This window comes from Alosa alosa, chromosome 8 (genome assembly GCF_017589495.1).
Source record: "Alosa alosa isolate M-15738 ecotype Scorff River chromosome 8, AALO_Geno_1.1, whole genome shotgun sequence".
Classification (NCBI taxonomy): domain Eukaryota; kingdom Metazoa; phylum Chordata; class Actinopteri; order Clupeiformes; family Clupeidae; genus Alosa; species Alosa alosa.
In genome coordinates, this window is record NC_063196.1 from 3,938,393 (window position 1) to 3,965,974 (window position 27,582).

General features: G+C 40.5%; 2 protein-coding genes across 2 annotated transcripts in view; one reads left to right on the top strand and one right to left on the bottom strand.

Annotated features, from left to right (window-relative positions):
* Nucleotides 1-19,657, top strand: part of xrn2 (5'-3' exoribonuclease 2) — a 43,941-nt gene extending 24,284 nt beyond the window's left edge. Inside the window, exons 19-31 of the mRNA XM_048250529.1 lie at nt 334-441; nt 882-971; nt 1,108-1,180; nt 1,633-1,716; nt 2,673-2,770; nt 6,231-6,310; nt 6,435-6,491; nt 9,023-9,091; nt 9,689-9,817; nt 10,391-10,557; nt 16,197-16,257; nt 18,219-18,396; nt 18,896-19,657. Coding sequence (XP_048106486.1) covers nt 334-441; nt 882-971; nt 1,108-1,180; nt 1,633-1,716; nt 2,673-2,770; nt 6,231-6,310; nt 6,435-6,491; nt 9,023-9,091; nt 9,689-9,817; nt 10,391-10,557; nt 16,197-16,257; nt 18,219-18,396; nt 18,896-18,958 — 1,257 coding nt within the window. The 3' untranslated portion in view covers nt 18,959-19,657. The remainder of the gene's footprint in view (nt 1-333; nt 442-881; nt 972-1,107; nt 1,181-1,632; nt 1,717-2,672; nt 2,771-6,230; nt 6,311-6,434; nt 6,492-9,022; nt 9,092-9,688; nt 9,818-10,390; nt 10,558-16,196; nt 16,258-18,218; nt 18,397-18,895) is intronic.
* A 557-nt stretch (nt 19,658-20,214) lies between these two features.
* nkx2.4b (NK2 homeobox 4b) lies at nt 20,215-22,163 on the bottom strand. The gene is made up of 2 exons (XM_048250686.1): nt 21,681-22,163; nt 20,215-21,403 (listed from the first exon to the last, which is right to left on the bottom strand). Exons 1-2 carry the CDS (start codon nt 22,048-22,050, stop codon nt 20,745-20,747), a joined length of 1,029 nt encoding a protein of 342 aa, XP_048106643.1. The 5' UTR covers nt 22,051-22,163; the 3' UTR covers nt 20,215-20,744.
* Nucleotides 22,164-27,582: the final 5,419 nt, after the last annotated feature.

Below are 27,582 nucleotides of genomic sequence, written 5' to 3' on the forward strand. Positions count from 1 at the left end.
ATAATTTGCACCGTATCGGAAACAAATGACCATTTTTAGTATCTTAAGGAACCATGAGAATTACTGTGTTGAATTTGTTTACGTTAACAGAATTGGCATGACTGAGTCAATACATGTTAAAGGAAGAGTTGAGTTCTTATATTATAGAACTTTGACATTTTCCAAGTGCGCGTGTAGCAATACTGATATTTCACTGAGTCTACGTGCGGTCTTTGCAGAAGCACTGTTAAAATGTGTTCTCTTTTTTACCTTATTAAAAAGAGTGGTCCAGTTGAAGGGTAGTGTTGTGGGTAATCTCTCTGGAGACATTAAGTGATCTGGGTATTCCAACAGGGCTGTGCCTCCTGGAAGTGGTATTTTCCCTTCCACTACGCCCCGTTTGCATCGGACTTCAAAGACATCAAAGATCTGTGCAAAGACTTTGAGAAGGGAACCAAGCCGGTAAGGAAAACAGACACACAGGCATTTCATTCGTTAGGCATTCAAGTCTCTGGTTCCCATCATAATATATATATATATATATATATATATATATATATATATATATATATATGAATGAAGAGTTTGGTTCCAAAACTTTATCCTCCATTTTGGTGAATATTCATAAAATATTTGTACATTTTTGTTTTCCAAGTAATTTCAGTGGAACTTTAATTGGGGTATTGTTGTTTGATTTATCTTTACTCAATCAAAACAACGCAACTGCAATTTTATTGATATTACCTGAAATACGCAATTAAATAACATGACTTTTTAATGTTTTTAAAAATGGAGATATAGCGTTTTGGAGCCAAACTCTTCATATACATATACAAACAAACATATAAATAAACATATAAGCGTTGTGCATGTATACAAATATTATGTATTCTGTTTCCTAGTTCAAGCCTCTGGAGCAGCTGATGAGTGTGTTTCCGGCGGCCAGTGGAAACTTCCTGCCGGAGACTTGGAGGGCCTTGATGACCGACCCAGTGAGTTGGTTCATTAAATCGGGTTTACTAACAAAACCGTAAAGTGTTGTTAATGGCCAGAAAATGAAACGATTGTTTAGGTTTTTGTTCTTGTGGTTACGTTGTGAAGGATACATTATTTTGCCATTTGCCGCAGGACTCCCAGATCATTGACTTCTACCCAGATGACTTTGCAATTGATCTCAATGGGAAGAAATACGCTTGGCAGGGTAAACTCATCTTTTCTCAATAAGTAGTACAATAATGAATGATAAGTGATGTGTATTTGAACTTCAAGCCACATACTTGGGTGAAGTATGAAGTGATGCATAAGTGACATATGTGAGGAAAGTTGTTTTCTTATGATTAAAATGTAAGAAACACTGCTTTTGTAAGCTGCTTTTGTTACAAACCTTATCAGGTAGTTCAAAATGCTAGAGCTAGTCAGATCATATACTGGATCATACCACATCTTGCACATTTGTTTTTTAAAATTAGTTTCATCGAAAGATATATGTTCAATGCATATACCGGTAAATGCATATAGCTAAATTTTGATCATTTGTCAATACAAATCATTTTTCATTTAATAACCAGAGGTGCTACAGAATCAGACCTAATGGCTTAAGACTGCCAGAATATAAAGCGTTTAGCAACAAGTTTGATTATTTTGTGTGTGTAGGTGTGGCCCTGCTTCCCTTCGTGGATGAGCGCAGGCTGCGGGCTGCCTTGGCAGAGGTGTACCCCAACCTCACAGCAGAGGAGAGTAAGTGCGCCCACTGGTGTTTAAACAGCAGCTGTCATGGTACTGTAAAGGTTTTAAAAAATGAGCACCCTCCCGCTGAGAAAATTGCTGTCTAGTTGGGAAATTGAGACAGTAGTTACTAATCAACATTGTTTTTTTTTGTTTTTTTAGTTAACATGCACTATATTTTTCTGCCCGCATTTTGTAGCTACAGAAAAATCAGTCATGTAAACCAAATGATATCTCCAAATACTGCCATTTTCAGTAGAGTCATGACCACATCAATTATCAAGAGCATTAATCAGCAATGGCATGATAAATGTGGGTATTTATCACCCAGTAAAAAATGTAACATTGTTTTTACCACCGCAAAGTAAATGCAATCAAATGGGCCAACATGTCGACCATAATCAAGCCCTGCCCACACTCCATCTGATCCCCACACTCTAGCTGATTAACTAGCTGATTTTACTTCTCTGAACAGAGCTGAACGAGCAACATCACAAGATGTGTTCATCTTGAGCACATTTGCTTTCATCCAGTTTTTTCATTCATTCAATCCTAATTTATTCTCGGAGTTTAAATGTTGACTGAGCCTTAAAAATAGCTTTTAATGTAGTGGAGACACTCATTGCACTTGGATGTCAGAAGTATAAGGTGCGCAGCAGAACCATAATTTGCCTGATTTAATCATGTTTGGTATTTCTGTACTCTTTTTCATATTCTGTTTTTCCGTACTCTGTTGAGACATGATTTCAGGGCCTGTATGGAATGGTCCCCCCAGTACAGGAATGGTCACCCCAAAAACTGCATCAGAACTGAAAATGAACTTGAGGGGTCTGGTGGGCAAGGGGGGGTTTTAGGGGGAAATTTGACCCCAGTACTTAAGACGAATGCTATGTATACGTTTCTCTGTTCAAAACTCATTACAATGCAATGACTTGAGAATGAGCTAAATTGTCTGTTTTTGTTTTCAGTTAAAAGGAACAGCTTGGGAAGTGACATCATGTTTGTGGAGAAGTCCCACCCCCTATGTGACTTCATCCATGAGCTGTACCGCTCAGAATCTCACGAGGTGAGTTGGAGTGCTGAATATGGCTACACCCTGCCAAGACTGCTGCCCCCAAACACCATTTTACCATTTTAGTGTTAATGCAGCAGTTTATTAGAAACTGTATGTGTGATTTTTAGGCTGTATTGTGAAGTTGTAATCCCTGGCCAGAATTAATAGTCCTGAAGTGTGACGTAGCGTTTCCATGACCGCAGAATCACTGGATCTAAACAAACTTTCGAAGTGGCATAAATAGCATTGAATGTAGACATCATTTCTAGCTAATAAAACTAAATATATACATTTAAATGTGTTTTACCTGCTAGGCAGCAGCTTAGCCACATAACACGCATTCCCTGGCAGGTGTAATAGAAAGAAACAAAATTCCAGTGGATATTTCACGTCTTCCCAAAGACTGGCGGCTGTTAAGAGTGATGTTTTTTGCCAAAAAAATAAAGCCAAAACACGTCTGTGAATTTAAGGATTTTAACCGCATGCTGTGAAGTTACATGCAGGTCTCTTTTACGGAAGAAATCCTTGCTAAAATAAAACTCTGTAGTCACAAATTTGATCGGGTTGGTATGAATATATGTTGTAGTATGTGATTCCTACAGTGTAAAAAAAATATACTAACGTCTTAGAAATGTTGTAAAATTATTGAAATAGATTAAGAAAGCCACCGCTATAGTGATTTCTAATGGTAGATTGGTTTGTTTAGATCCAGTGAAATTACTGCCTTGGCAACGCTACATCATGGCTTCGGTACTCTATTGCCATTATTTTTTAGACTGGCTCCTAGTGCACAGTTAGTTTGCCAATGAGCTTTGAGGCTGCTGAAAAGAGTTCAACCTATCACAGTGCGAGATTAGTTCCTCTTGTCTTCGTATAGAAAACTATTAGCAAGCTGAGATGATCGAATGTGTTGCCCAATGCCACAAGTCAACACCAGCATTGTTAAGCTCTCGTACCCCCCTCTTCATTCAGCATGTATGGCAGTGTTTCTCAAACTTTTTTCTGGGGACCCACTTTTTAAAAGTGACAGACTATCGCGACCCAACTCGGGACTGTGGTAGTTAACAAACTAGATCAGTGGTTCTCAAACTTTTTCTTTCATTCCCCACTTTGATCAAGGGGGGCATTCTCGAGCCCCACCTGTCCCTCATCGCTCTAAGAAAGTGGTAGATCAAGCTTAAAATTGTCAAATTTATTGAAATAATGAAAAAAAATAAAGTTCTAAATATATCCTCTTCAACAGAGTTAAAATCAGCTGGTGCTGCAGATATAATAATAAATAAATACATAAAACACACTTCTGTTTTTCAGCAACATATTAGGAAGCATAGGCCATTTTACAGCATTGTACAATATATTCAATGAAATACCAACATGCTGCATTAAATGGATCCATAATCCAGTCATACTGAGCACTGCTGGTTGGGAAATATTTTTGAAATAAACTTTGCAGGGATGTGATGTAGGCCTACTGTTTAATACATGGGATCACAAGAGTGGCTCCCAATCAGACGCTTCAGCGATTTAGCCAGAAATCTCAAAGGCATATTACTGTCGCGATCGAGGCTTTGTCCCATTCTCAAGTTTTTTGGTGAATGCAGTAATCTTATTTGCTAGGTGAGGTAGGTGCTTGTCTTTGCCTTGTAACTGGACATTTAACTCAAATGTATCGCTAAGATAGGCCAGCTTCGTCAAGAAATGTTCATTAGTGAACGTGTTTGCAGATTCAAACATGCGCTCTTCCTCCTCCAAGAAGAGGCTTAATTCGGAGCTCAAACACGCGCGACAGCACTTTACTTCGAAAGCCACCTTGCCTCGCTGTGAAACAGTACAGCCTTTTGGTCAGCTACCATCTCTTCGAAAAGTGTGGAGAATAGACTGGCTTTTAAGGGCGGGTTTTGATGAAATTCACCACTCACAACAACGTTCAAAATCTCATGTAGGTCGGGACTAACTAAGCTGTCTTGACACGAGCGCTTCCCTGTGAATAACACAGTGCGTCCATTGCGCATCGGGTGCTACCTGGGCCCAGGCTACAGATAAAATAAAAAATAAAAAAACGTGTTTTTCACGTCAGTTCACGCCCCACCTGGCATGTCACCTGGGTCGCGACCCACAGTTTGAGAAACGCTGATGTATGGTTCCTCGAGTGATGACCATTCATGAGCTCCTTTGCAAAAGTAAAAGGTGACTTTTCATAGTAGCCTATTTATAATGTCAGCTAAGGGTACTCCGAGAGAGTAGACTTTTGCAAATGCCAATATCTCGCAAAATTACTCAAAGTGAAACTAACAGGATTATGGACTGCTGACATGAAAATTAAAGTTTACGTACAAACAGCACCGAAAGGTGACAAAAGTAGTTATTGCAGCTAAACCCATAGTCGTAATGAGAGATGGGGAGTGCATTTTGTCACAGGAATTCCTAGAATATTAGATCATGCCTGCAGACATCACTAGACTTCCCCACTGTAAGACTTCCACACCATGCATTGTTGATATTGACATTAATTGGGTGTTTTAATTGATGTTTGATGACTAAACTAGCCTTTAGCGCAATCTTTATTTATTGGCATGTAAGTGTTGTGAATTAAAAGGAACGAAAAAATATCATCCGTTACACACAGTCCATTTTCAGACTGCAGACGCCATTAAAATGGATTAAAAAAAGGAAAACATAATTTCCAGTCCCTTAATGTCAACAAATTTTTTCAAAGAACAGAAATTTCAGGCAGAATTTCAAGTGATTTACTGTAAATTGTTAATTTCTTCAGGTACACACTCAATTTAAGATTTCTGACATTAAGTCAACTATCCACAATATCATAATTGTGTCGGATCTTGGCTGCAATTTTAGGCTGATATTAACTGGAATTTTCTTTTGAGTTGGCGGATCTGTTTTATTTTACCTGCCTATCCTCCAACAATGACCACTTCCTTGCAAATGTAGTTGCTCTGGCAAAGCCTTCAGACCTTGCCATCAGTCCTCGCACTGCATTCAGCACTCCAACAATTCGGCTACATTGAAGGAAGAAGTCCTATGGGTCTTAAAATGGCTCTTCAGTCATTACATTGTTACTTTTTTTTACCCTGTATCTAACAAAATCTTCTCTACGAAACTCCCCTCGCTCGGTCTGAAGCTCTTTTCCTTTTCTTTGCATCTTCTGTCAAGGGTTTTCGCTGCTTCTTAGCCGGCTCTGCCATTATACACACGTTATACACAATCTCTAGCGTTTCGTTAGCCTGCCTCTGTGCTCTAAACTGATCCTGCTTCAGTCAGTGGGTAGGATACACCGAACTTGCAAGTGGGATATTCTTCCTACAGGCAGTAGGGGTGGGCGAGAGAGCCTTCATTCGCCCCGTAATGAGTCATTTAACCATATACCGACTTACAAAGATGATTGATTAACACGGAAACGTTGCCTGGTGTCCCTTTAAAGAAGCTCAATGTTTTTTTATTTTCATCTGTACAGGGCACTCAGATCCCAGCGGAATTATGCCATGGAATCCAAGGTACATTAAATCTTGACGAAGAGCCTATTCTACCAGATAAGTAAGGAACAGCGTTTTTTACTTCTCCCATTACTGAAAAGTCTTACTGGAATTTAAATGGCCTACACTGAAGGCTTGGCATGATTGCCAATGTTGTTGTTTGAAGTTTTGCTTTTCCTCCTCAGACCAGTTGAGTCTCCTATTCCTTTGTTGAGAGACCTGGCACAGAACAGTGCTATTGGGTGAGTGAGAACTCTCAACAGTCACTATTCAGTGTGTACTTTATACGACGGAGTATTAGGGCCACACATGAAGGAAACATTTTTGCTATGACTAGATTAAACTCGCCATGTCGACATTATTCTCGAAATGCTGAGTTTAAAGTGGAAATATCATGTCGACTTTAATCTCGACGTGTCGACATTAAACTCAACATTTTGAGAATAAAGTTATAGTTTGGAGAGAGAACGACCGCTCGGGACGATTGAAAGGGAGGACGAATTAAACATTCCAGTTTTCTTCGACTGCAACAATGATTAGACATAGGCCTATATCATGTGAACAAAACATAAAACATTAACCTCCGTTGCTCAGCCAAATACTTTCCTGTAGGTCCTTATCACGGAGTTACAGGCGATTAATGCGATGGTCAAAAGTAGCCTAAACGTCATTAGCGGTTTATTTATTTATTGTAGGCCTATTATTAAAGAGTGTTTTTAATCTAAAGGTTCAACTTCATGCTTACTAGGCGCTCTCCCCAATCCTAGAATTTCACATTGCTTGTTTGTGATGGATGCAAAACAGCCTATTGCTGAATGTCTAGGGACGAATGAAGCTGTCCTCCTCCCGACCACTCCATGTACTAGTAGCCTACATGCACACATAGTGCATAAATAAAGTATACATGCACACATATTCCCTCACGGGATCAAAATAGTATATATGCTTAGGCCAGTGGTCTCCAACACAGTGCCCGCGGGCACCAGGTAGCCCGCGGGACGGCTATGAGGCGCCCCCAGCGCACTTTCTATAAATAGCCAACAGGTCGCCTGCAGATCACGCTCTAAAAACACGCTCCATTGTGAAGTTTTCAATAGATATTTAAGTCTAGACCAGAACCATTTTAAGAATGTATGTAGCCATACATCTGTAACATTAAATTGATATTGGTGATACCTTACAAATTGTAGCTGCGTTAAATTTTAGCCTTTGGCTCCAAATCCGTTTCCCATTCAATCTTTAAACAACAACGGAAGCGGAGCGCATACACGCTGCTCGCATGCATAGACAGTAAAGGGGTGAAAAAACTTGCTTGTCTGGTGTAGCCAATGGAAGCATATCTTTGCAAAAGTTCTGTGGCCATTCCATGTTCGTCAAATACGGTTCTTGCATGATTGTTCAAGGACTGAAAAACCATTGCTTTAGCTCACAGGCCTTTTCTCCTCCGTAGGCAACTGTATAATAGCGCTGAAAATGTTATAGCATGCATGACTGAGCAGGACTGTGCATTACCCTTTTTTTGTCCGATCGTGGATCATTTGAGGTGTGCAATAACTTTAAAAGGAGTTTTCATATGTTAGGGTGGTGTGGGCGATTACTATTGAAATGTTAAAACCGAATTGTCCACTGAAATCAGAACTTAAACAACCCCTGAATTCATAATGGTGGGTGGGTATAAATTGTAAAAAAAAAATAGATTAGATTCCCCATGCAAACTTTGAAATGAACAAACTGAACAAAAATGTTGATAGTGTTGCATATTTGCTTAATATATAAAGACGTATAGGCCTGCACAATATTGATAATTTAAAAGTAAAAATCACATAGGCCTATTATTTAGGAGGACTACCCTCGCAAAAAAGGGGTGAGGGTATGTTTGTTTTAAATGAGTAGCCCTCCATTTGATTTCGGGTCTTCAGGTAGCCCTCATTCCCAAAAAGGTTGGAGACCCCTGGCTTAGGCTATACCTGTGTTTTATAGCCTCCTATGTTTATTGCAGGTGAGACATGGAAAAGCAGTTTTAGAGAGTTTTGCCATGTTAACCTATGGAGAGTGATGGCCTGTGGTTCATGAAGGGCAGTTATTTGAATGTGCGGTGGCCTTACCCATGTAAAACAGAGTGAAATAGCATTTTGTATAGAAACATTATATCATTGGATACATATATTAATCCAGCTATATAGCCTAAACGGCATAGTGCATGGTATTTCCAACCGCGAGATACAGCACTTCACGATGACTGCAATGAGTAGTTAACAGACAAGATGCAATCTATCTGAATATCTGCAATCTAGCCATCTATCTGAAATAACACCTATTTGAAGCCCATTATTCATGTAGCATATTGTGCGTTAGTGTAGGCTAGCTTAAACTGTGTATGCTATGTTTAAACTGTATTTAGAGTTTAATGTCAGCATGTCGAGTTTAAAGTCGACATGACATCTCAACTTTATTCTCAATGTCAAGTTTAATGTCGACAGGGCGACTTTAAAGTCAACATGTCGAGTTTAATCTCGCCATGGCAAAAAAATATATTTTTTTTCTTCATGTGTGGCCCTTATGTTCCGTTCTAACTTCATCTAGTGTTGAATGAGACAATTTCCCTTGAAACAGATGTAGACTCATTTCAAAATGCAAATCTGTAAATTCTAGAAAGTCAAGTCAGGTAAGGTCAAAGGTCATTTCTGCGGCGCTGAGGCTTATTGCCATGAGTTGCAAGGTGGAACAATGAAGGCATTTTAGCACTGAATGTATCTTTGTCTTGTCTTCACAGAATTAAATTCCAGGACCCACAATTTGATGACGATTTTGTGTTCAAGGCAGTTTTACTCGCTGGGGCCAAGTAAGTAATCTTTCCAAATTATATAGTTTATGCAATACTTACAAAAAATGTATTGCATTATATAAAAAGCAATACATTTTACATTATTGTATAAAAGAAATGTCCACTGAGTCAGAGTTTTCTCTGGGTAACAGTAAACCAATGTGTGTCAATGTCAATTTCTCTGGTTCAGTCCTTAATCCAGTACAGAAAATGTTCTGTCCATCTCTTCTCTAAGCACACCTGATTATAGTTGGTCTAATTATAATTACTTGATCAGCTAAATTGAGTCTTCAACTAATCAAGGCTACCATCAGCGGAGTTTCCATTTAGGATTTTAGTGAAAGTATTGGCCATTTGAATTGGACATATGAAAATCTTGAAATTTGCATGACATTTACTAAGGTTCTTTGAAGCACTTGACAGAAATGGGTTTATTTGTATGAAATCACATTTGTTGAGATTATATCATGTGTTTTAGATAAAGTTGCCCTACCCAGCTATTTATAACTCGTCCCTTGATTAAAAGAGTGATCTAGAGCTAGCTGAATTCATAATTTTCCTTTAGACTGTTTGCACACAGTTGTGAATGCAGGTTTATCCCCCCTTTTTATGCAGACTTGCAGCTAAAGTGTTGAAACCTGGAGACTGGGAGAGGTCTAGCAATGGACCATGGAGACCTCAGCTTGGCTTCAACCCCAATCGCCAGCAGGTCCACCTGGACCAATCTGCTTTCAGAGCCTTGGGGTAGGTTTTGACTCTTGAGATGTACTCAACTGTTAGTTGTCATCATTTATTTGTGTCCTTCAAGCATGTAGTTGTCCCCCCTCATTCTCTCAAGCTCAGCACAGTGATAATCTGTGAAGACGAGCATCCTAATTGCTGGTCCTCTCGTGTTTTAAATGTGTTTCTGAGGCACATTTTAGTGATTAAACATCTGGATGCCCACACATAGTTTTCACACAGGAACTAGGTTCTGAGATTGTCTGCTGATTTTTCTGACACCATTTTCCTAATTAAGTCATTTATTTTGTCTAGATTGCATCACACTAGCACATGTTCAGGGATTGGTCTCCATCCCAGAAACTGTCAACATTATTAACTGGGTACATCACCACTAGGTTTAGAGAAACAGTAGCTCCTATTTAGCCAACTAGTGTATGTCAACAAATAAATAATTTTTTGGCATGTGAAAGAGGCCATTATTTCCTTGTTTTCAGCCAATATTTTTACATGTGTTATTGTTCCTGTCCATTCATGTGGTCCATATGTACCACTCTTATGATTTAAAGTTCTGGCATTTTCCTTCCCCTTTTCCAGACATCATGCGAACAGGAACCAAGGCGGTGGCGGCCAGTACAGTCAGGGCCCTCCTGGAGGACACCACAGGGGTGGCCAGTACAGCAATGCCCCTCCCCCAGGAAGTTATCACCAGGGCAACTTCCGCTCACACCATAGAGATTCGCGTCAGTCTTTCCCACCCCAACGTGAGTCTTGCCGTAATGTCACTTTAAAAAAAAAAAAAAAAGATATGCATTTATTTTTGATAGGACAGTAAGAGACTGGGTAGGGTCGTGAATTACCCAGGTCAGACTTGAACCCGGGTCCCCGTGGGCACTTGGACCCTTTATATGGTACGGGTGCTGTAGCCAGTTGCGCCACAGCACCCACCCACCATCATGTGTCTTACCAGTTTCCCGATCTCTCAGGGATCTCATCTTGTGGGATCCTGTTGGATACAATGTCTGAACTTAAAAATATTTGACATGGACAGATTGTCTTTGACATGAAATCTGCAACAATGCCATGTGGAAGGCAAATGAAGAAGCTGCCCAGACACCCTGAGTTTGTCAGCGTTTCTTTTTCGGAGCAGGTGTCAGCTATATCATTATCATTATTATCATTACTATATTATGTCAGCTATAACTACTAGCCATCACCTCATTCTAAACAGAACTCAACAGTTTGTCATTTCAAAGTTTCCTTAGCTAGCGTTGTAGCTACAACACTTTGCTCCCTGGCTTGAAAAGTATTTAAGTTCTCAAACAGATTACCAATAAAAGTCTTTGTCTCAAAGTGATCATAACCACTTGCAGATGTTCAAATGTTTTTACATAAAATTACCTTAAATGATCCTCATGATCAATGGAAGCCAACTAGTGAATACTCACACTTGAACTGTGAGCCATAAAGGAAGATTGTCGTTTATATTACTTGGTCTCCAGGGGGTAGGTTTTTCTTGTCTTTATGGAGTTTTTTTCTCCATGTCAACGCTTCAATCGGTATGCTCAATATACACCTCTGGAAAAATGTAAGAGGCCAATGCACATTTTTCCGATGTCATCCTACGGTTGCTGAGTGACATTCGAATGAGTTGACGGTCATATTCAAATTTGCAGTGGTCTCTTCATTTTTTACAGACCTGTAGTTATGATTTGTGGCAATAATTTTGGACATTCCTTGCCAGCTTCATTTGGCAGTGGAAAATCATAATAATGCATAATTAATAATAATAAATGCAACTGCTTTGTCCAAATATCACAAAGAGGAAACAAGCTTCAACTTCATTGACTAGACAGCTCCAGAATTTACAGCAAAAATATTGTACCAAAGTACCAACATTGAATACCTCTACTACTTAAATTGTTATTGTGAGCATATACCTGCAGCATGCTGCACAGGATGTGAACTAGAAACCAATTCCAATAAAGCGACAGATACAGGTTTCAACATCCGCTTGCAACAATTAATTGATTATCAACATAGGGCTCTTTTTTTGTTTTTTAATACTTGACATTTAGTCAGTTTGGAATCAGAATTTTGATCGCAAACTTTTCTTTTGTTCTTTGGTTTTGCATTCAGGCTACTGGCAGCGCGTAGGATACTGTGAAGTAGGGTCTTTACCGATCCTGGTTACAATGTGTAGCGTGTTCGACTCCTGCCAGTCAACTCTGCAGTCGGCGTATCCTGCGTCATGTTGTGTAATATCTTATACAGGCTTGAATGTTGATTGGCCACTGTGGGAAATCTGGTACCTACAGCACAATGAATTTAACGCCCCTCCGAAAAGCAATTGATTTCATTATTTTCCCCCAGAAATGGTTTGCAATTGGTAAAATGAAACATGTGCTGACAGTCATGCTATTGGCAGATCTCTGTCCTATGGAGCTGCCTGCCATGTGTTGGCCAGGTAACCCTCTCCCACAGGCACAAGTGCCTAACAAAATGGTCTTCTGCTAGATAACAAAATCAAGAAACAAAGCACCAGAATCTGCCAAGCATGGATCTAATAGTTAACTAAACATGAGGTATCCAATCAAATAAAAACATATTTTTTACATACGTTATAATTTGTCACTCCATCCCCGCATTGTCACACACTTTCTCACTCATTTCTTTAATACCTTTTTTTTTTTTTTTTTCCCCACAAAAGGCGCCGACACACACCTGAGCAGTCACTCATGGGACGACCTGGAATGCCCAATAATTTTTGCATAGCATTGCCCATCTGGACGGGCAGATCCCCTTTTTCCGAAACGCTCCCTTTCTCCTCCTCCGATCCCTCATCCCTCCATCCCCCGATGTCCCGTGTGCCAGCTCCACGGCGCCCTCAGCCCCCGGTGCCCTCCTGTGGCTGTGTTCCGCTCCCGGCCTGACTTTGATGTGCCAATTTGCAAGTTGATGAACGATCTCATGTGGCATCTGGTGGCCTATGGGGGAGTGCAGGGCTGGGCCAGCGCCGCTCTGGTGGTACTTGATGCAAATGAAGGAGGTTTTTTTTGGAGGGGGAGCGAGAGGGATGTGGAATGGGGGTGTTCTCTGAACGGCAGAGTAGGTCACCCTTCCTTGGCCTTTGCTGTTCATTTCAGATGGTAAACTCGCTAATTAACTTTTTTTTCTTTTTTATCCCTCCTTTTTTGCCTCCTTTTTGAAGGAAGTGATTTCTGATGAAGGCAATCAGACGAGGAGGCCCTTCGTACTGCCTGAGTCGTGCATCCACCTTTTTTTTATTATTAGTTATCTCTCGAAGTTGGAGAATTTAATACAGCGGCGGTAGGGTCCTGGAAAGTGCTGTAATTACCCTGCGCTACTTTGGTATTGAAATTTGAGTTGGCTTTGTGAGGGCTGACTGCTGCTGCTGTGGTGGGTGAAATGACACTATTGCGCTCTTTCCTCTGCCTCTCCTTTTTTCCCTCTGTCTCATGTCAGATAAGTGTGATGACGGTTTGCATATATTTTGCCGCGTTTAAGGCCTGTGTGAAAAAAAGGCTTGTGTAGAAATAAACTGACAAGGCTTTTTAGGCTCATTAGCGTTATCTGTTTTCCCAGCCTTGAGATATTTACCCAAACTCGGTCATACTATAACTATGATGTACATTCCATTGACACAAATCCCCTTCCTAAACCATGTTTGTTTTAGATATTCATAGAATAGTGACCACACCGTAACATGTTGCCTTGTGACCATGTCTAGGTAACCTGCTTTGGAACTTATCGACATAAGTGATGGGCTGCCAATAGTTGGAGGGCTCCACTAGGTGGGACTTAAATATGTTAATATGTACCATGGCCAGGTTGTTAGTTGCTATATCAGTTTTGTTAGTTTGCAAGTCACTTCGATCTTTTCCTACCCATTTCATGACTGAGCTGGTGGTTATCAACTCGGGAGTGCGGGTTCGAGCCTCATGGGTGTTCTCCGTTAAGAGAGAGATGCCCTTTGATGCGCTGGCCTCTGGCACGGCCCTCCAGAGTGAGTGAGTGTGTATGTGTGTGATGGGACTGTCTGCTGTGCGCTGGAGAGGGGATGTAACCAAAGTGAACTTCCCCCTTTTCTTCCAGGCACTGCCCCCTGTGGGGCCGTGTCAACACATGGCCCCACACTCCCATCGGGGTCTTTTGTTGGGGTTAATCAGACCAGCTGGTGGTGAAGGAGCTGCCTAAAACAGGCAGTGGGGCATTCTCAGGGCTGACTGTGTTCCTCAGTGGAACTTAAATTTGGGTGTTGCAACTCACGGTTGTGGTCTATGGTAGAAACGTGGTCCTGTGTCTAGAGACCACACCTTTCAGATCATTTGAGCTGCAAATATTAATTTCTGAAAAGTTGCACAACAGTTTTGCTTTCTCTTTGGAAATTATGTCTATATTAATGATGATGCAGGCAGTGTGTGTGTGTGTGTGTGTCTGTGTGGAGGACAAGAGCTTTGTTGGAAACTTTCCCCCTGGTAATCAGATGAGCAAACAGTCCGCTTCATTATTCCTAGCCTAATGAAGTTAACGTCAGCACCAGCATCTACAAAGGTGTTTGGGATTTAAGATTGGATCAGACCACTTTCACTGTCTGCGCTTTCTCTTGTATCGCTTGCTTATTCCATCCAGACGGCCTCCTCAGTGAAAAGGATGGATGACAAGTTTGTGCCGCTGTGCCCCCCCATTATCTGCTTCTGTTGTAATCCCCGTGTTAAGTTAATGATGAGACAGTTTGCCATGGCTGTGTGTTTTTTTTGTTGTTGTGGTTGTAATCCTGTTTGGTCTTTGTATCATCTAGGTATTGCCTGCCTGCTGTACTATCAGATGTTTGTCAACAATAGTCTGGGGGTTTATTAAAGGGAGTGAATGTGTGGCTTTGTAATGGCTTCTTTCGAGTGTGTTTGTGTGTGCGCGCACACTGAGCTGAAGAGAGATGAGGTCTGTCGAATACAGTAGGATGATAATTGGAGTGAAAGTGGGTGGTCTGCTTGTTTTTTGGCCTCCTGGTCATTAGGACGATGTCTCCACAAACCGCGGTTGTTGATTGAGGAGATTATTATACACCAGATTAGCACGTCTTTAGCTGTACTTAATGAATGTGATTCTGTGGCGCTATTGCTGCAGGATGTCCACAAAGACAATTTCACCCCACTGGAAATGGAAACCATTTTTAACTTTCATCTGATGCATTATGTTATACATTGATGCAATCAGACATTTTTTTCCCACTCTTAATTTCACCCTGTTATTTGGAGAATGATTGCTGTCAGCGACGAGAATCAGTTGCATTGTCAGGTTAACTACCCCGCATTGCTATTGGTTCACTACGCTTTTTATACGCCAGTCTGTCATGGTTTGTTTTTTTTTTTTTTTTTTTTTCCCTCCATTAATTCTGAAGTTTTTTTTTTTCGGTCCTCACCTCCACCATCCCTCCCCCCCTCCTCCAGCCACTCATCCAACCTGCCCCTATAAACAAACCAAGCCTGTGTCTCGCAGCTGGTCATCACCTTGGCAACAGCAGATTGGGAAGAAGCTGCGTTGGCTACTTTTTTTTTTTTTTCTTTTTTTTTCCCCTAAGTGTGGCTTTCTGAAGGACTCACCGCGATGAAACCAGGGCACTTGAGCCTGTCACAATGCCGCCAGTTGAATGCTTATTTCATTTCCAGCGCAACACATGCAAATGCAGCAGTACTTTCTTCTTTTGGGCTTCAGTCCTATTCTCCCCATTTGTTTAAGTCCACATAAATCATCTTGTAGTTTGACGCAGTGATGCTATAAGACATGCTATAAGAAAATGTAGCTACAGCCATAACTTAAAATAGTCTAGCTACTAAATGCCTCAAGGTGGTTTAATAATGTCCGGCCTGAAAATGGCATTATCCACCAAAACATTGCCAATGTTGCCAAAGGCCAACTTCTACTTCCTGTACAGCCTCTCATTCATTGGTATGGTCGACATTGCTAACCAGATGGTCAAGTCATTCATAAAATTTCACTGAAAAAAGATTTGTAGAGAGCAGTTGTAGGTTTGTCATCAACGGCCTCCCTAGTATCTCAAGAGCTTTCATTATTTATTATTCTAGTGGTCCCTTTCCCAATCATAGGTCTGTGTATAACATGTTTGCTTTGTAAACATACTTTAAAAGGCTCTAAAACAATTTTTTATATTATGTGTTTACCTGGTACTCTGATGTTGAGTCTTCTGTCTGCGTGTGTGTGTGTGTGTTTGTGTGCATTTGTTAAACTTGAAAAAAGAACCGTTTTCTATTCCCAACACCTAAGGAAATGTCATTTTTGCTCTGACCTCTACCTGAGCTGTTTCGTTTCGTTGCCCCTGTTAAAGCAGGATGGAAAAAAAAAATCCCTTTGTCCTCCTCAGATTCCAGGCAACATGGGTTCCCACAGCCTCCTCCCCCATCCAACCCACCACTTTTCCCAAGGTAAGCCTCAGCCTTTGTTCCCCTTTTACACTCTCCCTCTTTTTCAGATGACCCTGCTTCACTTCCGGGTTGATCCTTGAAGAGCCCATTGTGGGCTCTGCACATGAACGCACACACATGCACATTCTAGCATGTACTTTTGTAAGCATCCCTCAGAAAAAAAAAAAAAAAAAGAAATGCTAAAGCGCTGACCTTCAATGATACAGCCCTTAGGTGAACAAATGGCTTTTTTTTTTATTAACGGTTACAGCTACTATTGGATTAAACTTATATTAAATGTAAATAGACTGTAATCTGAGTCTGATGTTGCATGTACTTAAACTCCAGTGAAGGACATTATCTATTTCTTGTCGGATTAGTTCTAAGATGTCTGCATGTGCAGGTGGGCACTGTTGACCATTCAGCCTTCAAGCTAAACATCTCTGGATGTTCAGTTGTGACTGGTAATAGCTTGGCTTGAGTGCAGGTGTCTAATTTAAGTAAGGGAGACACCATGTTGAAGCTGGGAAAATTCTGAAAGGAGTTTTTATACATGTATGCATTTCAATGTGTAGGGAAGCAATATTATTTATGTAGGTTTGGGTTGGCCTGGAGTGTCGATATGATGATTCTTAGAAGCTGCCTTGAGAAAGCTGCCAGGTGTCTTGGAGGAGTCGCTCTTAGGGCACCATGGGGGGTGGTTGGTTGCTTGCCCATCTCAATCCCGAATGAGTTATCAGGGGAAGGCTAAACAAATTTACCCTCAAGAGCCTCACAGGACTTAATGAGGCAGCACTAACGCAGTTCCAGCGCCTATCGTTCCTGAGCCGTGGTCAGCGGCTTCCTCACAGACTGGCCATTCATGGTGGCTCCAGACCCCTCTTGAGGAACTAATCAGTTTCTTTTGGCTTGGGCTTCTCAGTCCGACCTGTCCCATTGTGGTCTGCCGTCACCTTAGGTCAGTAGTTATTAGTGGCGACTGAAAACAGTTTTTCTTCAACTACTTTACGAGACACACACACACACACACACACACACACACACACACACACACACACACACACACACACACACACACACACACACACACACCCTCGCCTCGCCTTCACTCTTCCCCCGCCCTGAATGAAATGCATAAGGAACTTGGAAGAGGGATTATGGATTCCAGACCACTGTTAAAGGAAGCGAAGTGGGGAAATGTGACAGGATTCAGTAATGAGGGATGGGTGGATGGATGGGACGGGTGTGTAGATGAATGAAGGAATGGTGCGGTGGGGTTTGGTAGAAGATTAGTGGCGGAAGGGCTCAGTTTTGGGTTGTGTGTCTGCCCTGTAATGCGTGCATTCGTTAGAAATCAGTTAAGAGTAGTGTGTGTGGTGAGGGATGAGATGTGGATAAGGGAAGATGAGCCTTTTGGTTTGGTTGGTGCAGCACACAGTTCAGCAGATTCAATCTTCATTTATAGCATTTATTGAGTTTTAGCATGCTTTTGTGTTGTGCTTGGGAGTTAATTTGGGCTCTCCCCAAGTTTGTCTTTGTTTTGACGACTAGATAGATTTACTCAGGTGTTTTGAAAAAGAGAAATATTTATGAGTTGCTGAATACAGTGTACAGGTCTGTACCAATTAGCAGAGATGTTGCCAGGTCACCACTGCCCATTGAAAGATGCCTCAATAAGGACCCCCGCCCTACACACACACACACACACACACCACCTGACACATGAGAAAAAGAGTGGAGGAGAGGAATCATCAAGAGGCCTCCAGTTTTAGCCTGTTCTCTTGTAGCTGTGCAGATTTTTCATTGTTGCTCTAAAAACCCAACTAACGGTTACTATGGAAGCGACTTGAGGTGATTTTTGTTTTTGTTGTCATTTATCCCTCTAATTATTTATTTGTTTTTAAAATTTGCTTGATGCTGCTATTTTTATGAATGCTTACTCTTGATGCGCAACCTTACTGACCGTCTCCCATTGTGTGCAGGCCACCGTACGGCGGAGGCCAGGGCTGGGACCGGGCAATGCAGTCGCAGGGCGCCGCCTTCCAGCACAATGCACAGCGAGGCTCCGGAGGCCACCATGGCGGCCACGGAGGGTACCAGCAACAGGACCGCCGAGACAACCGGCACGATGATCAGCGCGATGACCGCAGGCAGCAGCAGGTCAGTGCTTCTTTTTCACATTCCACTTCTAAGAGCTTAGTATATTATAAGTGCACATTCAAATAAATGAAATGTGTCCATATGTAAAGATTTAAAAAGCCATTTGTAATTAGGAAGGGCAAGTGATGGAGACTTTGTTCAGGTTCATTTTTGTCTGACTAATGATGGGTCATCCAAGGACCAAATATACAGTATGTAGTGATAGTTTATGTATGTATTTCTTCATCATCAACACAGCAGTGTAAACAGCACATCATGCACGCATCTCTCACAAACTGAGAAGTCTTGACGGCAAATTCTCACAAAATTAGATTCCTGCAGGAGCCTTCAAACTTGTTCAGACTAGTTTAAATAGAGTACTATTCCAACTTGGTTAACTTTACAAGGCATAATTTGTCAAGAAATCTCACTCCTCCTCTTGTCCCTTTCACCATTATTCTTATGTTTTATTGCATTTCAAGTGTCGATTGGTGATATTTTGACGCTTCTTTTTTCGTAGGGCTACAACCAGGGACGGAACTATGGCCTGCCACCACCTGCGAGAAGATACCAATGGAGTTGAATCTTCTAGGTGTTTGTCTTTTGACCAGCTAAAGGCTTATTTTTTCATTTTGACGATTCTCAAGTGTTATTTTTTCCTTCGAGTAACTTTATCTTTGGGGGGTCTATTCATTTGTAAAAAAAAGAATAAATGTATATTTCTTATTGTTTTACTCAAAATGTTCTTACCTGTTTTTAAGAATAATGCCTGTAAAACATGAAATACAAGTGAGTCAAAAGACACTGTTTTTTGTAAGTGATCTTTATTTTGACTATTAGATTGAATGTTAACATTTCTGTAGATTGGGGTCTATAAAATGTTAATGTATCTAATAAGACTTTCTCTGCATTAGCCATTAGAAATCCAGGGTGCTTATTAATTTTATTAGAAAGGAAATGTCTGAAATGGTGACATTTAAAGATTTGGCTCAGATCATGAATTCAATTCCATTAATCAGCAATTACACATGTAGATGGGCGATTTGAAAGACTACAGTGAAATTGGTGTGAATCTAATTAAGGAGATGTAGCTCTATAGTGATTTCTGTCCTTTAGTTTAATCAAAAATTAGATAGGGGCCTGATTAACATTGTTTTATGTAAGTATCCATGCCCAACCTATCTGAGTTATGTAGGTCTGTATCAATGTACACAGGTGATTAAATATTTGTAGACTATTAAATGCACGTCGTTATTATGTTCGGAAATGCAGAGCATTTTGACTCGTGTGTAGTGTGGAAGTCTTTCTTTTTGGGACAATTGATTGATAACGGGAGATGTACCGATAAGTTTGAGGGTATTTTCTCCCAATGAATTTGAAAGTGAGTTGTTAAGGTTTGAATATTAATGATAAAGCCCGCAGTCAGCAGGAGCAAATTGCCTATATTGAGTTTTTTGTTCTAAAGGAAAAGGGCGGAATTCTGTAAAGTTTTACTATTATTTTTTGGTTTCGATGTCGTTCAAGAAATCTCATTGCTTTTTTGTGAGCATTTTATTTATCACAATTACTAGATGAATAATGCTGTTTGCTAAATACGTCGTCTAACAGGAAAATGTTCTTATTCTCAAATATAATTAAAACGTTTCAAGCGTTATTTTCTATTATGTAGATTTTTGTGAAGCAGAAATGTAGCCTACACGATAGTCTGCCATTTTTTTATACATATAGAGTAGGCTACAGTTTTAAAAGGATGGGCTACACGTTCACCAATATCCGTTTGTGAAAGAACCTGAAACAAAAGTCATTGTTATCAAAAACTTAAACAAATGGAATAAGGAGTTTTTCGTCACATTATTTATTATCATATTTTAAATGAGTTTTCCCAATATATATGTATTTCAGCAGCCATGGCGTTATGATTAACTTACAAAATATTTGAAGTAAAACACAATGTACATTTGTAAGGGCAATACGTAAATTCTGACCGTCGTGCCAGATATGTACATCCCCAAGCCCCTAAAAAGTACTGTTCAGTCTTATCAGGTAGAATAATTAGTTGAAAATTGGCTTTGTTGTACGTTTTTAATTAACAAAATGTTCTCTTTTTCCCAGTCCCATATATTAGAAAACAATTATTTTAACACTTTCTTGTGTGTGTTGCGCAATGTGTCAAAATATATTGAAATGAGACGGGTATCTTGTATACACTGGCAAACTGTCCTTTCAGATGTTAAAAAAATGTAGACTTTGTCAAGTCGCTGTCTTGCGTCCAAAAAAAGGAGTTCCTTGTTAATATTACCCAAACATCCTTTTCAGTTGTTGCAGGGAAAATTACAAAAACAAAGGATTATTGCAGTTGCCCAAGCAGTCTACCAAGTTCTGCCATAGAGCAGGTTGGAGTTGACCATGTTACTGGTGTATTCGATCAGAGCAGCATCTGTCTGCGACATGTTGCCCATCTGACCATGTAGAATCGGAGGGCTCGGTGACATGTCGTCCAGGTCTTCGGGGGAACCCAAGGGGTTGACTGCCTGGCTCTGATGCTGAAGGATTGTATTGCCTGCCGCAATCACCTCACTAGAAACGCTTTGTTGCACCTGCTGATGTCCTGATGTTGGCGTGTTGGAGCCGTTCTGGCACGGCTTGCCGTCCTTCACGAGAACGGGAACTGCCACCCGTCTCGGCGACTGCGTCTGTGGGCACAAATTTCCCTCCTGCTGTAGCTGTTGTGTCGCTTTGTCCTTGGCTTGGCGTTTCATTTTGTACCTGTGGTTCTGAAACCAAATCTTAACCTGCGTCGGTGTGAGGTGGATCATACTGGCCAGGTGCTCCCTCTCAGGGGCCGAGAGATACTTCTGCTGTTTAAAGCGCCTTTCCAGCTCGTACACCTGAGCCTGGGAGAACAAGACGCGGCGCTTCCGTCGGGGAGCAGAGTGTAAAGTCACCATAGATTTTGTGGCATCCATCCCGGTCAGGGTCCCCATTCCAGCCATGTTCATGCCAGTCGAGCTCCCCATAAATCTAGAAACTGAATACAATTGGAATCACAATTAGTAGGATTTCACAAATATTTCAATAAGGAAAATAGAACTCTAGGATAAATAAGGCAACGCAATCAATGTTCCATTACTCATCATTTGTGTTAGTTCAGCATCTTGCAAGCACCTTGTACTTTTTTTTTAACATTTTGTAGTTATTATAAAGTCTAGGTCCAAGTATTGGGCTGTCAAAATGTTTTTTGAATTCGTATCAACGTGTAAACATATATGCAAAATCGAACCAACAAAAGAAAAGGTGACACTTACTGGTTGGGTAGCGGGTTTCGGTATTTGCGCCATACCAAGCCGTTGCCGTTGCTCCGTTCCTCATGGTGTCTTGGTAAGATGGAAGATCGCCCATATTGCCAATGCTCCCGTTACAGTATCCTCCCATGGCCGTGTGGGTGAACTGGGACACCCCGTGAGGCATGTGGTAGGTAGTAGCAACAGCGGTGTTGTGCGCCATGGCGTGCTGCTGCATGCTCGGCTGAGATACCTGCGGCTGTCGGTACGCGCCAAGCGGAGACGCAAGGTTCCCTGTTCCATCCATGCCACCAAACTTTTTGTAGGTCTCCTCGATCGGGCTCAAAATGTCTGTCACTGAGAAAGGAGTTGAGTGCTTAGGGCTCAAGGACATGATTCAGCCCGCAGGTAAAATTTCCGAGACTGCCACAAGCTGTGGTGTGGTGCAGGATGCGCCTCTCCACTGCTGAATATGTGAGTTCTCCTACTCTGCCTGAGACCCAATTGATCGCCTTGGAGGAGGCAAGCAGTGTACGCTCTTATCTTGGGGTTTATTCTAGCCAGGCGCCAGGTTTACGACAAACACAAGGGGCGGAGCAATGTCCTAAACTAGCCAACAATGGCCATTGACATTTTAGCGGGGTAATTGAAGAAAATGCTACTTTTGGTTAAAAAAAAGATAAGCAAAGATGCCATCAGAATATTTGTGGGAGAGTTAGACAAAACTGCAATTTCGCGAATGCGTAACGATAGTCGTCGAATGTTTGACGCACTATACTAGCTTCTTACAGTTTGGCTTTAATATTAAATTACTTGGACTCAGCCTATTATGTTGGGTAATACTACTGGTAGACAAGTCTTGTTTTTTTGTCTCGTTTTCAGCATATGTATGCTGCACGAGATTCAACCAGTTTCAAGCTCATTAATCAAGAACACCATTGTTTAAAACTTAAGCAAAGACTGTATGTAGTGTGTTGACTAATGCAAAACAAGCAAGATGCATGTAGTTGAACGTGCATACTCTGTATTGTTTACACCATGTCCAATAATGCATAACATCACGTTTGTTTGTATACTACAACAGGAGTTGATTATGGGGATTATTGCTTAAGACACTTAAACCTGGTTGCTAGATTGATGGCATGTTTACTTCCAGACTTAATGTTTTAACCTAGGTTGACATATCAACATGGATTGTCATATATAGTTGCAAAGGGAAGCAGTCAATTGTTCTTCAATTTGACAGTTATTAGTCTGCTGCTGGGTTGGACAAAATGGGGTATTATAGAAACTATATATTTTGAGGAATATGCATCAAAAGTCGGAGTCTGGTATAGATTTGTCCAGTGTAAGCAAATCATTTTCGCAGGCCCGTCTCCATAACATAATTAATCAAAAATATATTTATACTGGTTTTTACATTTACAGTAGCGCATTCGAGGTAATAAAGTGTGGCGTAAACTATGCCCTTAAGAGAATATTATTGTCCAATGTATTTGATGTATTTGGTAGGCCTGATTTCATTTATTATTTTTATTTATATAGCCTCAAACAATAAATATTTGATCACAAAATAGGTGTTATGATGCATTTGAAGATAAAAGTTGAAATAGCACAGCCTATGCGCACCCTCTTTTGTTAATTTTCGTCAAGAAATGTACAGTAGGGACCTGTTTTCTGAAATTGGCTTTATCGGCAATCACTGACGGTTTTAAGGGGACATAGCTCTGTATGCAAATACAAAGCCTCTCAACCTCGCAGACCAGTGAGTCAGAGGGCATGGCAGAGGGCCACAAAACGCAACTTCAGCTCACCAGTTCCGCCAGTGCGCTGCCGATGGGCCACCAATGCGACCTTATGGAAGGCCTTCAAAGCACCTCATCATCTCTCGGTTTCAATGAGCATTTTGTGGAAATTGCGTTCCAGCAAAGGGAAAATACGTTCTATGTTTGTAAGATAATCTGGAGCATTTAAAAAAAAAAAAAAAAAAAAAACTGAAGATCAGCAAGATCCTCTGAGTTTACCGGGACTCTAGGCAGCTTTGCATTAACAGGTAAAGAGAATTGTTTTGCATTGTCCACTAATTGTAATTTTCATAATGTACTAGTAAACAGATGAAATATTGTGTAATACTCCAGGTATTAGACAATGTTGCATCTATTAATAGTGATTGGCCGCTCTGTCTGTGAAGAGAAAGCCCTACTGTATCATAGTGGAGTGTGGTTGCAAAGTGTTTGTTTTTTCTTTAAAGATCTGAATTGTCTTTTGTTGAAATATGTAATTCTTGAATGCGCAAAAGTAAGTATGCTTTCATTTAAGTCGATATTTATCTATGTGACAGTTTTGTCAGGCATGAAGTGGTGCCATCAAATGTAATATATTGTCTTGTCAAATTTCAAGAAATCTGTAGATCAGAATTGTGTGTTTAATTCAATATTTGATTGCTGGCATATTCTCGTAAATTACTTTGATGTTAACAGTTTTACTGGGAACTTTGGGAGAACTTCTATACCATTAAAATCTGTAGAAAAATAAGCTTTTAAAGTGCCGATGGATCAATGGACCACTTGATTCATTCTGGACATCGGGACACAGTAACTTGAGAGGAGGATTTGGAGAGGTCAGTAAAGAATTTGCGCGCTTGGAGAGAGAGGGCCGGGGTCCTGATCCAGCCCCTCCACGGGACCATGGACGTAAGTGAAGCAAATGAGGTGCCATGCAGTCGTTGCTCGTCTACAAAACCTCTAAAGCGCATCTTCAAAGGCTGACCTTCAAACTCGAATATGTTAATAAAGGCCAAACCCAAGTGGGCTCCGAGTCGAGGGATCCAAACGGGAACATTGCACAGCCGTAGCTGCATCAGTTTATGTTTTGTCTAAACTTTCTTCAGGGAGTTATTAAATACTAATCGGGAGAAAGGAATGCGAAGTAGTAAGAAACCAGACTGTGGGTACACCTGCAGCGATGACAATGGCAAAATTCCTACCCTCTAATCTAACTAATGTGGGATAGGTAACCTCACTAGGTTATCCGAGTATTAAATTAAGCACAGAAATACAGATCGATCTCATTGATACCTCTAGTTCGGATTAACTGAACTTCGGACTGTATAGCTGCATACATGGCTTTCAATTTACAGACAAGCGAGCTTCATAAAGGCCTTCTGATATCATGGCTCTTAAGAAACCACAATACAAATGTCCCTGTCAGTTGCACGGGGCATTCGATTTTTTTCAATTTGTGTAGAAAAAAAATAGCATACATAGCAAACCGCTAAACCGATGCTGATTATTTCTTTCTGGAAGAATTGTTTAGGGGGAAATTAGTACCAATGTAAAGCAAATCCATGTCGCTCTTCATATTTTACTAAATGTTACCTTATTGTGTACTTCAACCGCTTCAGGTTTGATGTAGCCTATTCACATCAGTTCTTAAAATTGTCCGTCTCCTTTTTAATGTGAAATGCACTTGAGATGGCAGTGGCCAGGTGTAGGCTCCTGCGGTACAGTGGCGCTACTTGAGAGCGCTATATCTTCCGGCGGAAAGGTGAAAGGTTCGTCTCAGCGCAGCACGTAAATGACAGGCCTCTTGAGGTCTCCTTTCTTCTGTGGCCGTCTCATTCTCCCACAATTAATGTTTCTTAAGGATGGAAATGATGCTAATAGCGGGAAACCAGTGTAGTGTGGGTTCGTGGAGTTTTTGGATTAAATTAGATCGATTCATTTTAAACTTTTAAACTTTAAAAGCAAAACTTGTTCAAATGATTATGATTCCATCTAATATTTTCTGTGTATCTATATATTAAGTGTAAAACCCGTGAGCTCAGGCCGAAAATGTTTTCTTGGTGCCAGAGTGTTTTTTTTGGAGAGGTTGGGTGCTTTTCTCTTGACACGTGTTTATACTCGCTGTATATGCATGTTGTTCCAGTTCCAGTTCTAGACTAATTTAGCCCCCGAAACGGCAGAGAATGGTTGGCATATTTTTTGTGTTCATTTTCCTGTTTTCCTGGTCACTGGCTCGTCCGCACGCCTAGGCGTGCGTTAAGTTCGTTTCACTTGCTCCACGGATCGAGCTTATCTGTTTCTGATTACCCTTGAATGATCATAGCATTATCGTAAAATATTCGCTGATGTGAAGTCCATAAAATAGATGTGCTAGAAATGTTCAGACAGTTGCACATTGTGTGGCGCTCTTCAAGGAAACTGAACAATTTTAGACATGATATGCCCATACAGTTAACTTGGAAGGGCCAATTATATTTACATTTCCCAAGATGCTTTAGGGGAGCTAATAAAAAAGAATCCACGCCATAATAGTCCAAATTCTTTAGCCTATGTTGATTGACACTGAATAAGCATGTTATTTATGGAAAATAGTCGTATCCCTTTTGATGACATAATGTTGTAACCTATACTGCACGTTTAGTTTGATGTGCTGCAAATTTATTGGAACACGCCTAATAGGAATTCAAGATATACAGTGATATTTTTTAGGCCCTATATAATCTTGTTAAAAAAAATATAAAACCATGAAACTATTTTTATGCAAAAAATTTCACCATTAATCTGAAATACTCTGTGGACTTTGCTTATTTCTTTGTTTTTCTTTGAAATGGACTGATGCGCAAGAGAACAATAATTCATGTAGTCGTGTCGCTTTGTTGACCCTCTCTTCCCTTTTGTTCCACAGGTAGGCTGCGTTCTCGATAAAGCGCGTGGGCCAGTTAATCAAGCTTTGCGTGGTTTACGTATTGTCACTAAACACAAGTGGTAGCCTAGTAATTCCCTGCGCTGACTAATCTCAAATAAGAGGCACACTCATTTGAAAATACTTTCTAAACTGTTGTCACCTACAACTAAATTTGATTTTTCAGTGTATAGATCTTTGGTATAGTTAGTGTTTGGACAGGCTACTTACTTCTAACGTCCAGCTTAACTATGAATTCACAATCCTGAAATGCCAGCAAATGTCCTCTTCAAAAGACAACAAACCAAAAAAAATGCATCTAAAAATATATGCTATTGCATTTTCAATTTATCCTGAATGTGAAAGAGAAAGTTGTCATGGGACACTGTGATGTAGCCATTTACAAAGACGACATTTTTTTATGATTATATGATGGAATTTACACTTTACACCCTCCAATTACGTAAGTAATACTCTAAAGTTTTAAACCTGAATGGCGACAGAAAACCAAAATGTAAGAAAGAGTATGCGATGCTATAGCCTATTGCAGCTAACGACCTCGAATAGTAAATACATTTAACAGCAACATTTGTAATGAACATTTTCATGCGTTAGATATTTGCATGTCCTGCTCTATTTTTTTCTGAATTTAATTTACTCTTCGTTTATCATACATTCACATTCAGTCCTTGACAGCAACTTTAGTTTTCTATTGTGTTGTTTATGAGAGGCATATGGTGGTATGTTTGATGTTAAAGTGGATATTATTGATTCAATAAAGGGATTTGTTTTCTTTCTAAATTGTTTCAAATTTGTGTTAACATGTTGCATTTGGTAATATTTCAGTCTGGTATAAGGCTATATCTCATTCAAATGTGACCTGTGTGACATCATTACAGTCTCAGATAGAAAAGAAACTTGGATCAAAACTGAATATATGTCAGCTTATCCAAATCTTTTAAATATTTTCCGCATATTTTCTGTGCGCTATTTCTTTACTTTTTACTTTTTTTAATGCATACCTTATCATTGAACAGCTTTTTTCCCCTCAGGGTTTTGTTTGGGCTCTGCCTCCAGTGCCCACCAAGCGAACTGCAGTCCTTCTTCAAGCCCCTGCTACAGGGCCCAGGGGTGAATGTGGATCACTCAACATTAGCTCCGCCAGCACACACACTCCAATTTTCACTGTGGACTCTTGGATGTTTCATAAACTTGTGGAAGCAGACCCTATTTCAGAAAA

Bases quoted from the DNA above. Each gene is read 5' to 3' on its own strand.
- nkx2.4b (XM_048250686.1), bottom strand. From the start codon at position 22,050: ATGTCCTTGAGCCCTAAGCACTCAACTCCTTTCTCAGTGACAGACATT. The intron at 21,404-21,680 runs GTAAGTGTCACC...AATTGTATTCAG, and splicing joins CGAAACCCGCTACCCAACCA to TTTCTAGATTTATGGGGAGC.